Genomic DNA, 14,256 nt, shown 5'->3' on the forward strand with positions numbered 1-14,256 from the left:
CTAAACAGACTCAATGCTTTAAAGATGTTGCTTCTCTTCAAGTTAATCTATGAATTCATGTAACCCAAATTAAAAAGTTGACAGGAGTTTTTTGGACCTAAAATATATTAAGATTTATCTGGAAAAGCAAATGTGCAAGAATGGGATAGGAGTTTCTGGAAAGTAAAAGAAATAAGGGAAGAGTGGTCTGCAGATTTTAAGATGTATTATAAAACTATGTAATTGAGACAATTTGGCATTATCTCAGTTTTTAATAGCAAATAATTTTCAGATCCATGGATGAAAAAAGAGCAGAGAAGTAAACTCAAATACATGTGGGAATGCAGTGCCTAAAAAAGGTGGTTTGTCAAGTCAAAGAGAGGAAGGATTAACAAATAATCACAGATCAACCGGCAAGCTGCCATTCAAAGAGAAGTGCAGTTGGACTCCCACCCTACTCTTCACAAATTCCAGATGGATCCAAATTTTAAAATAAAAAAATAAAATCATAAAAGTAGCAGAAGAAAACATGTGTTTAAGGTGGGAGAAAGCCTTGATTTTTATAGAGACGAGTGTACTCATATTTTCCTTCACGCCTTCCGGAGTTTGTGATTAATTTGAGTTAAAGCAAAATTAAGAAATACTGCAGGCTTAAGAAAGAAGTTACGCCATAAACAAAACGAAAAGGCAAAGGACAACTGAGAAAATACCAGATAAATGAGAATGACTAAGTCCTCAGCTTTTGGAAGAGGCCGCGCAAATCAGTAGGAAGGAACAGCAAGGGGTCCAGCCAAGTAGGACGTTTTCCAGGGAGGACTCAGTCAACGGTCAACTGGTACATGGAAAACGGCTGGAGCTCACCAATAATGAAAGACATACAAACTTAAACAAAGCTGAAGCACCGTTTCCTACCTCTCAGAATGGTGACGCTCTTCAAGTTTGCTAAAACAGGTGCTGGCAACGTGGGGAGGAAGGCATTGGTAGGCACGGTGGAGGATATATAGATTGGTGGGAAATTTTTAGAAGATAACTTGGCAAAATCTATCAAAATTGAATATTCACATTCTCTCTCAAGAGGCTTTTTAGACAAAGGTTCTCATATCTTACAAATATACTTGTAAAATACATGAAAGGTGTGTGTGTGTGTGTGTTCACTAAAGCAGAGTTCTTAGCAGCGAAAGACTGAAAGCTAAAACAACAATAGGGCACTGATTGAGAAAGATTTTGAAAATCCTCAGTCTACAGTCATTAACAAGAACAAAAAAATCTCAGTGTGCTGAGTGGAAAGATCTCTGAGGTATATTATTAAGAGAAAAAAAGCAAGATTTAGAAGAATGTATATAAAGTGGCCCTATTTGAGAAAATGAAAAAGAATATCAAATGTGTACACGAATATTATATATACATATGTATACACACACACACACACATATGTGCTGACATGAAGAAGATATCTCTGGATAGAAACATGAGAAGCCATTCCTGTTCTGTTCAACAGAGCTTTCTGCAACATGGAAATGTCCTGTAAATCTGAGCTGCCCAGTACGTAGCCACTAGGCTCACATGGCTATTGAGTACTTGAAATGTGGCTTGTGTGACTGAGGAATTAATACTCTGAATTTTTTTTCTTCATTTTGAGTCATTTAAATGTACATAGCCACGTGTGGCTAAGAACTTCCAATCTGGATGGCACAGACATAGACAATGGATAGTTTGGGTGAGAAGGATTATGAAAGGAGAGGAAGGGAGATTTTTAAGTTTTTGCCTTTCTATCCTGTTGTAGTAACACGTGTTACTCCTTTTTCCTAGTTTAAAGCAGATTTTATTTATCTTCAACCTATTATCTGTATAGAATATACTCTATACAGCAATCTGAATGCTCTTCGAAGGGTATTTGATTAAGCAGTGTCTCCAAAACTTACTTTATTTTTTTTTCCTTCTAGTTTTATTGAGATATAGTTGACATACAACACCGTTTATGCTTCAGGTGTACAGCATAATGACTTGACTTGCAAACATTATCAAATGACTTCCACAGTAAGTTTAGCATACATCCATCATCCCATATAAGTACAAAAGAAAAAGAAAAGGAAAAGAATGTTTTTCCCTGTGATGAATACTCTTAGGATTTTCTGTCTTACCAGCTGTCATATATAATGTGCAGCAGTGTTAATTTCATCGATCATATTGTGCATCACACCCTTAGTAAAACTTACTTATCTGATAAATGGAAGTTCATACCATCTGACTATTTTCATCTAATTCTTACTCTTATTTTAAAAGTTACTGACCACCTCTTGTTTTCAGGGTCCCAGAATAGGATTTAGCCTCTTCTACAATCAAGGGTGGTGTCTGTCCTTGAGAGGCCAGGCTTTCACAGGCCATGGAATAAATACATCTAAGGAAATGACTGCACTGAGGAGGTCAAGTTGACAAACTCTCCCTAACGAGTAAGGTCCCAGAGGAAGCAAGGGTCAGTTTTACATCTGACAGCTGGAAAGAGAGGAGTGGCTACTGGGACAAGCTTCACCCAGGAGGTGTTGGCTGAGCCAGGCTTGCAGTGAAAAGGTGATCACTAGACCACGGGGGAGATAGAAGCATTCAGGGTGGAGGAAACTGTTACGCGGAGGAGTGGAGGCAAGAAAGGGCAGAGTGTGTCCAGGATTCCAGGAGTGATTTAGGTTGGTGAGAGGGGAGTGAAGGCAGGAAGGAGGGGGGGTTCTGAGGACCAGACACAGTAGACCAGGGAGTCCAGATGTCACCCTGAAAGACGGGGGAAGCCCCGGAATGGTTTTAAGCAGGAGAAAGAAGTGATCACATATTTCCAACTATCTCATATTTTATTAAGTCCTTTAGGACCGTGAGAGGTCCTCTGTCTTCACCTTTACTAATTCTTCTAGGGCTCCAAATCTCCGGGAGACAGCTAGGATAAGAAACTGAATACTCGACAGATCTGACATGTCGTGGGGGGCAACAGTGGCATAATTCCTGTTTTCAGAACCAATAAACATGGTGGAAAACCCAAAGCCAAGGTGTCTCAGCCTCGGCACCGCTGACATTTTAGGCAGGATAATTCTTCGTCGTGGGGGGCTGTCCTGTGCCTCACAGGACATTCAACAGCATCCTGGCCCTCAGCCCACTAGGTACCAGTAGCGTAGATACACACGTCCACAGAATGGTGACAATCGTAAATGTCTCCAGACATTGCCAACTGTCCCTTGGGAGCAAAATCATCCCTAGTTGAGAGCCACTGTCTTAGAACATCTCAGACAGAAGAGCCTTTGGGGGGACCATCCCACCCAACTTCCTCATTTTACAGATGAGAAATGTGAGGCCCAGAGACTAAGGCCAGAAACCAGGTTTCCTTACTCAGTTTAGAAACCTTTTTTTAGAGTTTAGATCTCTTTTTCTTAGCCTCAGAGAAATGCAGTTAAAAAAAAAAAAAAAGTTGGAGGAATTTTAAATCAAGTCCGTTTCCTCTAGCTGAATATTCATTTATTTTCTCTCTCTCTTCTCTTTCCATCTCTCTTCTCTCCCTGATACACACGATTCAGTCTAGAATTCTATTTACTAAGTTGTTTTTCTAGTTACAAATGCTACCAAAATTAATAATAATAATAATAATAATAATAATAATAATAATAAAAGATTATTAAAACATCCGTCCTTCTCTAATTCAGCATTTTTTTTTCATTTCTTCACAGTGAAAAAGCAAAAGGGAAGATGGCTAACATATATCAGGGGCTCCCATGTACCGGGCACTCTGCCAGTCACATCCTGAACACAGTCGTTACAACCCCGCTCTGAAGGGGGCGCTGGCATTCCCGTTTTACTAAGGAGGAAACTGAGGCTCATGGAAGTGGGGGGACTTGCCGGAGATCATACATCCAGGGGGTTCTAGAACCAGCATTCGAACCCAGGTCTGTCCGAGCGCGTAGTAAAACTGAGTTCGGGTGGTGGAGACTTGGAACGGGCTTCACGATTGTCGCCCAGGTGAGAGCCGACTGCCCTCGGAGAACCGAATGCCCTCACAAGGGCTGGGATCGCAGGGCTGAGCTGCTTGCCAGCATCTCCAGGAGGAAGCCGGGCCTGTGCGGCAGTTGCTATGACGACTAGCATTCTTACAATTATAGAACATGGTGGTGACATGAGAAGCCGCACAGACAGTCACTTTGTTGGGACCTGTCTTCCTCTGACAGTTTCAGAAGCTTAAACATCATAAAAATTTTTTTTTCTCTTAAATCCCATTTGAAATAATCACATACTGCAGCAGCAGAGGCCCAGAGAGCAAGAAAGTCAGGCGATTAACCCTCCCGCCGACGGTCGGGACCATGAGGCCAGCCACACAGCAAGCCAGAGGAAAATGGCATTTCCCCCTTGGGCAATTCTTGCTTCTCTTCTTCCTTTTGGATCAGTGCATTCAGGACTTGGCCAAACAGTGTATTTAAAGAGGAGAAAGAAGACAAGAGCCAAAGGAAAGCTGGCCAAAGCTGGCCTAATGTTTGGCAAATAGCAGGGAGAGGAGGCAACAATCTTGTATTCTAGCAACCGCTTTGCAGTTCCGTTTAATGTAGCCAGTTGCCCATATGTGCAGGGTTTCCTGCTGTCACCTAATCAAGCTACCATGGGATGGTGTTAACTTACCCCATTTTGTCCTCACGCCAGGCCTATGATGTAGATCGCATTAGCCCATTTTACAGATTGAGAAACACAGATTCAGAGGGATGAAATGACTTGCTTTAATTCACACAAACCCACGGTGTCAAATCCCCACCCCATGTATTACCCCTCTTCTGTATTGCCCTTCACTCGGAAGTGTGCTGGTCAACCGCCGCAGGCCAGGATGGGGGCGATGCACACTTTGTAGCATTTGCTCAGGACTCTGGTGTAAATTCTACCGCCATGGTTGCATACAGACTTCCCACAGTTTAACAACTGCTGTGTAAACTTTGAGTCGGCCAACGCCTACTGGAGACCCATACGAAATAATAATATTCACTAAACTCTAGAAATCTTCTGCACTAAACCTAATAACAAGTGACTTGCTTTATTGCAGCATTCATTTTTTGAATCCATGAGTGTTGATCAGTGTTTGAATCAATGACAATGAGAAGCCGGCCATAAAACAGCCCAGTCATCAGGCCCTTCAGTGACTGGAGTGGACACTGTGACCCAGCCCCCCATCCAAACCCTGAGCACTTCCCTCCTGAGACAGATGTTTTGTTTTCTCTCCCAGGGAAATGTTTTGTTTAAAAAAAAATGAAAAACAAAAACAATGTTTTGTTAAAAAAATTGCTTTTCAATTCTCAATAACAATATATGTTTTTGAAGGTCACTGTAATAGTATAATTCCATCAGGGCAGGAGAAAGCACACAGCCATAAACATAAATTCGCACGTTAATCTGATTTTCAATAAAACTCTAGCTAGGAGTGCAATAATGAACATCAAATACCATTGCAGCCTTTCTCCACCAAACACTCACATGCAAATTTTTTCCACACCAGATAATGACTCTGCTCCTAACCCAGCAGGCAGTGTTTTTAATAACTTACCTAAAATGTTCCTCAAAATTAAAAAAAAAAAAAGGAGAGCAATAAAAACCAAGACAACAGATAATAAAGTAAAATTTCTTATCTCCATTTGCGGCTGTCAGCAAATATTAGAGTCCCACCAATGGGAGGCAGCCCCTGGGGTTTTGATGAAAAATTGGTAGGAGCAAATGGCAAAGCTGTAAATGAGGTCTCCCCTCCTGGGGAATGTGACATCAGGAAGGAGACATTTATGAGAGTATGTCATTGCAAGAAGACAGGGCCCCGATTTTAAATAAAGATACTGAAAATGAGGCAGCCAGGGTTTTGGTGTTGATCAATGTGGAGTTTCTCCATCAGCCAAGAGGGTTATTTTGTTTGCTCATTCACCTGTTTAATTTATTTATTAAAGACATCATTTGGTGCCTCAGGCGGCCAGGCACTGGCTAGGCTCTTGGGGTGCAAAGATGCAAAAGACGCCATCCCACCCCAAGTCAGTGCGAGACACAGCAGGTAAGTTGCCGCTGCCAGCACTGGAACTGGAGGGTTGTGCAGCAGGGGTGGGAATCCCGAGGAGGAAGGACAGGCTGCACTCGGGCGGACAGACAAGACCACACAGACCAGAGATATTTGAGTTGGGTGCAGAGGGATGAATAGGGAACTTGCCCAGGGGTGAAGGTGGAAGAGACATTCCAGCTGGAAGGGACAGTGTGAACAAAGACAGGGAGGCAGGCAATGTATGGTGTGGAGAGGGGAGGACCAGGGCTTTGGGCAGGTCAGGGCATCTGTGGGAGGAGGCAGGTGAGCAGCAGAAGCCGTGGCAGGGTGAGAAGGTTGGCACTGCCTTGCAGGGACATGCGCATCAGGGAGGGTCCTCCTTCGGGGAGATGAGAAGGCGGGGCAGGAGGGGAAAGGAGAAAAGGGACAGACAGACCCAGAAGGAGGCTGGACCCGGAGAAGATGAGTGAAAACAGAGATGAGGGAGGAAAGCACAGTTACCAGAGACTTTCAGGAGGGAGAGGGGCCTGGACGCTGCCGGCTGTTATCTGTGGCCACCCACCCTGGGGAGACGGGTTCTGGCGTTTCACCGCGTCCCTTCCGTGTTGTTGCCAAGTGCAAGGGAGCAGAGTGCAGGCCTGAGACAGAGTGCCAACACTCCCACCCTTGGCCGGGTGAAGAGGAAGAGGAGAAGGAAAAGAAACAGCTGTCAGGTAGGCTGGCTCAGGGCATCCCCCGGGAGCTGCTCACGTGCAGCCGGACACCCCCTCCCCCTGCGGCAGCTTCCCTAACACCTTACACCCAGCCACAGCACCCTGCTTAGGGGCTGGGGGTACACCTTGGCCCCACAGCCTTCTGGGCGAGGAACTTAGGAAAATCCTCAGCCTCCCTGAGCCTGTTTGCCTCACCTGCAAGCGGGGTGACAGTCTCTCCAGCCCGCTTTTCTGGAATCATTCAGTGGGATAACTTACAGAAGGTCCCAATCACAGGTCAGATCAGGAGCAGAGCAGAAGCCCAAAGAGTTGAGTGGATCAGCGAATGGATGAAACAGTGAAAAGTCAACACCCCATGCTAGTAGGCCTGGCAGCTTCAGCTGGGTTTTCATTTTTGTTTTGTGGGTTTGCTGTTGTTGCCTGTTTTGGGTAATAGCCCACAGACTCCAGTCCTTTGAAAATTCCTAGCTTCTGACTTCCAATTCTCCCCCACCTGCTTTATTTTCTGGTGTCCGTTTGCTTGACGGGAATGGTGAGTTTCAGTCCCTTTGCACTAATGCATCCCTTCCATTCTGGACTCTCTTCCCTGGCTGCTGTCAGGGTCTAGTCTGCAGGTACCCCCAGGATCTTTCCCCATGCGCCTCTGTACCCTCCCACCTGAGCTTGCCCAAGCCATAGCCACTAGAGTCAGATTTTCTGAACCCTGACTCAGGATGAACACTGAGGCGGTGCCAAAAGATGGGGGCCCTCTGCTCTATGCCAGGCACTCTGCTGAGAACTGGGAACATGTAGGTGGGCCAGTGTGACCATACCCTCCAGGGACCAGTGGCTGGAGGGGGCTGAAGATGCAGGAGTAGCCAGTGACAGCAGCATTCAAGAACCCGTATGAGCTGCAGAGCCCCGAGGAGGCACCAAACCCAGCTCAGGAGATCAGGGGCAGCGTCCCAGGGGAGGTGACCCTGCGGGGACAGTATAGCCAAGAAACTGGCTGGGAATTCCTTGTCTAACCCACACTTTTTCAAGCGCCTCCAGAACAAGGATTTTGTCTTATGCATCTGTGTGTCTCCCAGCAACAGGCATTCAGCCCAGCCCAGAGCCAATCTGATAAAGATGAAGAAGAAAGGGCACAAAGAGCAGGAAGGGACGAAGTCAGGCAGGCCACAGCCTGGCAAGGACCACAGCAGGGTGGTATCGAGGTGTGGCAGAGGGAGTGATGTGGGGCCGCAGGGCTGGGTTCTTGTTTGGTTCTGACATATCCTCGCTGCGTGGCCTCAGCAGACAGCTCACTTCTTTGAGCATCCGTAAAATGGGATAATAGTACTGAGTACACAAGCTTGCTGTTAGCCCGAAAAGTGGATATAAAGGCGTTTTTTAACAGGTACTAGGATTACTTATGTTAAAACTGATGTGTTGAGAGGTAGCCTGCCAGAAAAACATTGCGTGCACTCCCCAGGAGGCAAAGAGATGGTTCCCACCATGACTGCAGAGGCCACCCGTGGACCGTGACATCGAACTGGCTACACTTTGCACAGTTCCTCCCGGTTTTCCCAGTCACATTCCAGGGGGAGGAAAGCCAGAAAAGGGAGGACCAAGTCTTTCTCAACCAACAGACAAAATACAGCTAATTAGGCAGGAAGCTAAGAACCCAGGACTAAGAACAGGAAGAGAAAAAAATGCTTGTTCACTGAGACCTACAGTGCGCCGTGGGGCGCTATGTGTCATCTCAAGACTATGTCCCGGTTCATCGATGAGGAATCAGGAGGTCAGAGGGGTGACAGGCTGTGACCTGAGCTGCCCAGGCGCCTCTAGCCCCAAAGTCCAGCTGTTCCCTGGAACACCTTTCATCAGCGTGGCCCAAACCACCTCCAAATGCGAGACTCAGTTCCTTCTCACAGGTGAGCCTGGGGACATCCCGGTGTGACAGCATGGCCGGACGCACCAGCAGCTTCCAAAACACCTGTGCCCTCTGTGGCGCCACCACCTTCCACAGCAAATCAGCTTTGGGAGAACCTCCAGCTCCCGGCACTAAGAGAGAAGGAGGAGGCATCTGTCTTCGTGCTCCCATCTTCTCAGAGAAGCCTAAGGGATGGTCTCTCAATTCTGAGGCCCTTGGCAATGACTGCAGGAGCTTTCATGGTTGAAAACAACAAAAACAAAAATTCCACGCAATTCTCTCATTCTTTCTCAGTTCATCTCTCCTGGCCCTGCTCTCTCCTCTCATTCTCCCTCACAGTATAATTGTTATGAGCCGATCTCCCCGGGTCAGATTTGAGACGCGAGGTCACAAGCTGTTCCTCCCCCCGCGAAGGTGTGGGAATGAGGGAGGGAGCCCGGGGTGACTTCTGCCGTGGGCAGGATCCCGGAGGGGCAGCCCGGCCACTGTTGACCGGCGTCAGGCTCTGTAAGATGAGCTGGGAGTCCTCTGACTTCTAGTTCTGATTCTCTAGCCCAAATTTCCATCCTTTGCTCCAGAACACTTACATCCAAAGGTGACCAGACTGCCTTCTCCCCTATCTGCCCCCATGGTCCCCAGGCACCTAGCACTCAATGCGTCTCCTGCAGCCCAGTCCCCCTGCCCCCTACCTCAGTGAACGGCATCCCCGTGGCTCAGTCAGCCAAGCCGAACACCGAGGAGCCCCCTGACGCCACCTCCTCCAACCAGGAACCAGTCCTGTAAATTCCACCTTGGTGCCAGCCCACCTGGACCACTGAGTCCAGCTGCAGCTGACGGCTCAGACCCTCGGGCTCGTCTTAATCGCCATCGCCGCCTCTTGCCTACGCGGCTACATCCACCTTCTCCCCCGTGCATCCTCCACGCGGCCCAGGGGGAGCTCTCTTTAAGGAAATGAAAAGCCAGGCTAATGAACGCTCACAGCTCTACAAAAGCAAACACATTTGCTGCATTCCTCCCTTTCTGCTCCAAGTAGCAGGGCCCTCCGCCCACACCTGACAGTCAGGGCTGACAGACGGCTGCCCCCGAACCCCAAGACCCTTTCTTCCCAACACCCAGAACTGAGTCAGCCTGTGTGGGGGCGGGAGGGTTCCACAGTCCCCGCACCCTGACTCACTTCTGTTCTAACCGCTAGTTACCTACTGCAGGCAGCGTGGATGAACAGAAAGGCGGGGGCCGCCTCTCAGCCTGGCTCTGCCACTTGCTAGCTGGGTGAGCAGGTCACATCACTGCTCTGGGCCATAATTGCCCCTGAAAAAATTAGGGGATTAGCTTAGCTTCTCAGGGGCTCATTAAATATGATAAAATAGCCATGTCACCAAAAGTTGCCAAAGAAGAGAGAGAGGAAAAAAAAAAAACAAACATAAGCCAACACCACCGCTGATAGCACAGCCACAGATGACATTCTGAGACATTTCTTTCCATATCCTTTTTCCCCTGTAAACCTGTGGCTTTTTTCCATAGTTCCAGTCACACAAAACATACAATTTTCAGCTCTGCTTTTTTCACTCAACCTCCTCTGTGAAGCATTTGCCCAAATTATTGCATGTCTTTCATAACCATCATTTAAAATGACTGCCAACTATGCAATAATACTGTCAAAAACCGTAACACTCTATTTGATAAATAAAAAGAGCAAATTTTTAAAATAGTTCTCATTGTTTTCCGATTATTGGAACAATTCATGCTCGTGTAAAATTGGGAAAGTAATAAGGAAGATGCAAATACCTCTTAAACCCAAAATTTGAAGTAAACTAAATACTCTTCCCCAATAAGTGCTTCTTAAAAAAACTGTTAAATGCATGTGGTCTGATTTGTGGAATCATGAGAAAGTTGTTGAAAATCTAGCACTGTTTCCAATACTTTGATCTTATAAACCACACTGCAATAGACATTCTTGTGTGTGAATTTGGGCATATTTCTGACGGTCTCTGCTGGCAGGAGGGCAGGTCAGCTTTACTCCCTGGCCTGGAGCCCATCCACACCTTATGCACCAAGATACTCCCGCCCTCCCCTCGCAGCTCCCTGCTGGTCCTTGCAGATCTCTGCATCCAGTTCAGCCCAGGTCCACGCTCACAGGGCCCATGCTGTGTGTCAGACACTGAAGCTATGGCCAAAAATAAAAGCCATCCTTGCCCTCAAAGAGAGGGTCAGCATCCAGGGAAATCCCACGTTCTGGGGGATGTACACAGAGATGCCGTATTCCGTCCCAGGCTCACACAGCCAGCTGCTCTAACACAGATTTAGCAGAGAGAAACATAGAGACAGAAACAGACCAATATATTTATCCATGTACATACTCTGTTTCTCAGTAACCAGCCAAGGGCTGTTTTCACTTCCAAAGCCCCCAGCCGCAGCTGACACAAAATAGCTACACGATCTAAGTCATGCACTTATCATGTACAGATCCAAGTGCGTTGCATGTACTCTGCACTTCATCCTGACAGTAACCTTCTATTATCTCCACTTGATACATGAGGTTTACTGACTTGCTTGTGGTCACATGGCTGGTTCAAGATGGAAACAGGACTCAAACCCAGCCAGACTGCTCCCCCAGTATTCATCCACAGAACCACTGCCTCCCTGGTTGATTTTGCCTCCTAAATATCTTTCAGGTTGCTATCCACTCACCATCCTCCTCTAAGCCACTACTGTCGTTTGTTTGTTTTTAACTTGGATAATTGCAATAGCCCAACAGTCTCCCCATACCCCTCTTGCCGACTACACTCAGTCATGTAAAAACAAGTGTGCTGTTTTCAAAAACCAAATTTAATCGTGTCCTTCCTCTTCTTGAAGCCCTTAGCGGTTTCTTTCATGCTTCTAACATAAAACCCAATTACCCCAAAAAGCCTACAGGGCCTGGAACTGTCTGCCCTCTGCCCACTTCTCTTGCTTCATCTCTGCCTGCTCCCCACGCCCCTCCTAGAGCTCAGCCTCACTGCCCTTATACTTATTCCATGTTGAGTCCAAGCTCCCTCCAGCCCCAGGGCCTTTGCACAAGCTGTGCTCACCTCATCCACCTAAAGTCCCAAGTGACCTCCCCCAGGTACCTCCCTGAGGTTCCTCCTTACTTCCTCACAGAGCAGGCTTCATGGCTCCTCATGCAGCTTACACAGTGATATACATTCACCAGTTCTCCTAGTGACCCCTCCGGCAAGAAACAGAAAGCCAACCGTCTGGTTTTTACTACTAAAAAGTCGACCTCTCTTTCCTTTTGTCTTTTTTGTATTTGTTGCAACATCTGCTGTCTAAAATGTGAGTTTGTTTATACACTTCCATCCCTTTTCCTGGAGCTGGTGATGGAAAGGCAGAGAGACAGGGACAGGAGGAAAAAGGAGACAGGAGAGACACTTATCAACGATCAAATTGTCCAAACATCTCGGAGCAGGAGAGAGAGCAATACTCAACCTCAAGAGGCAGAGCTGTTGTTATTGGATTAGACTCAGGGACCCAGACCCAGTCTTCCTGTTACATCATCAAGACACTGACCGTGAACTCGGCGATTTTCGGCACGCGGAACTTCCCTTTGTTCTTCTGCTCGGGCTGATACTCCGTTCTTGTCTTCACAATCACCTGAAAAGTTCAACCAGCACTGTTAGCACAGGCAGAGGCTTGAAACGCTTCTCTGTTCCTTCTTTCTTCTGTAGAAACTAAAAGTTACTATGCATCGCATAAAAGATCAGAAAATAAAGAGCCTCATATTTAAACACACACAAGAAAACAGAAAATTCAGATTACCCGTAATACTTCCCTATTCTAACAGAGACAACCACCATAGGTGATGGTTTTGATCACACCTTTCCAGATGTTTTTATATGCATGTATTATGTATATATATATTTGCTATTTATGCAAATACAGATTTTTATGAAAGGGATTCGTATTTCATTCTTCCTTTATCACACAACACTACACTAACATTTTTTCCATGTAGACAAATATATGATTTCATCTTGCCTTTTGATGTAGCATATTTCATTTTGTGCACACACCACAGTTAATCTAACCAGTCTCAACTGCTGAACGTTTAGTTGGGGTTATATAAACGGGTTATAATGAACATCTTGTTCATGCTTAATTCCAATTTGCTTTAGGGACTTCTGCAAAGAAAAACCTAAAGATCTATTGAAACTACTGTATCATCTTATTTTTCTGAAGTCTGAATATTTTGCAGAGGTGGTTAATATCTTTTCAAGATAAGCTGTCAACCTGCCAAGACATTTATGGAACTCCATCCCACTGTGTAGGCAAAGTGGAAGAAAGAAGAAACTTGACAGACAACAACTGCTTCTGAGTGCAAAGTGTCACGGGGAACACAGAGGCTGTCTGAGCCTCAGGGCCTCACCTGTAAAACACGGACAGTAATCATAACCCCTATTCAACAAGGTTGTTTTGAGAGTTAAATGAGATGATAATGGGTAATATTTGGGGAATAATTTTTTATGTGTCAGAGCTAGATCAAGCTCTCCATGCACTTCATCTACATACCACTACTATTTCCATTCTCCTGAAAGGGAAACTGAAGCACAGAGATGCCAAGTTACTTGTCCAACGTCACACAGCTAAAAGAAAGCAAACTTCTAACCATGATCATCCGTCTCATTAGAGCTCACATTAACCAAATTTTCACTGAAAAACTCATCATGTTTTCCTAGAGACAATAGTCAAGTATATTGACTCCTGTAAGAATTCTTCTATGAAGAATGTTCTTTAAAGTCTGTGAGGCACGCCATTGACAAAATACAGCTCAAAAAAGGGAAGGGTAGGGAAGGAACTACTACTGTTGAAAATCTACTGTGTGCCACTTCCATATGCTGGCCAGGGAGGCCCAGCCCACATAGAACACCTCTCCCCCTCTGACATCTAAACTCAGCTGCAGGTGTAAATTCGCTGTTGCGCTCCACCCACCTTTGTAGTCTGCTCCCCTAAACAGCAAAAAGTGAGCCAAACAAAGAAATGATACAGCCAAACGAGGATGAGGGCTTTTGGGAGGAGTGCAGTAGGAGAATGTTCTGGTCTTCTTACTTTTTTCCTACCTCCTGTCCCAAAGAATAGGAAAGCAGATGTCCCTTTGCCACAAGAAATCAAAATGACCCTCATGCTTTGAAAATTTGCTATACAGCAGACACTGAGCACTCGACATGCATTATCTCACTTAATTCTGTGCTGTGGGGCAGATACCAATACTGTCCGTATCGTAGGGAGATAAAGGAATGTGCTCCAGCACTAAGCCTTCCGTGTCTCGGTTTTCTCATCTATTAAATGGGTAAATAACTATAACTCCCTGGTTGGGTTGTTGGCAGGCTTAAACGCGTTAATTCAAGTTAAGCACTCAAGATTCATTCAATAGCAACTGCTTTTTTGAACGTTGCCTCTGGGTGCTGCCAGATGTTCCTGCATAGATGTCTGAGCAGATGTGGAACTGGGCCTGGCTTGCACCTGTCAGCCTGCGGGTTCTCCCTACCCAGCCCTTCAAGAGCAACACATGGACTTCTCAAGAATAAAGCTGTTCAAGCTTGGTCTGAAAAAAGTGGGGAAGGGATTTGAAGAGTGAATAGAAGTTTCCTGGGTGAACAAGCCAAGGT

General features: G+C 46.0%; 1 protein-coding gene across 1 annotated transcript in view; it reads right to left on the reverse strand.

Annotated features, from left to right (window-relative positions):
* Nucleotides 1-14,256, reverse strand: part of NSG2 (neuronal vesicle trafficking associated 2) — a 49,073-nt gene that overhangs the window by 19,535 nt on the left and 15,282 nt on the right. Inside the window, exon 3 of the mRNA XM_010972277.3 lies at nucleotides 12,161-12,244. Within this exon, the coding sequence (XP_010970579.2) occupies nucleotides 12,161-12,244 (84 nt within the window). The remainder of the gene's footprint in view (nucleotides 1-12,160; nucleotides 12,245-14,256) is intronic.

Source organism: Camelus bactrianus, chromosome 22, assembly GCF_048773025.1.
Source record: "Camelus bactrianus isolate YW-2024 breed Bactrian camel chromosome 22, ASM4877302v1, whole genome shotgun sequence".
NCBI lineage: Eukaryota > Metazoa > Chordata > Mammalia > Artiodactyla > Camelidae > Camelus > Camelus bactrianus.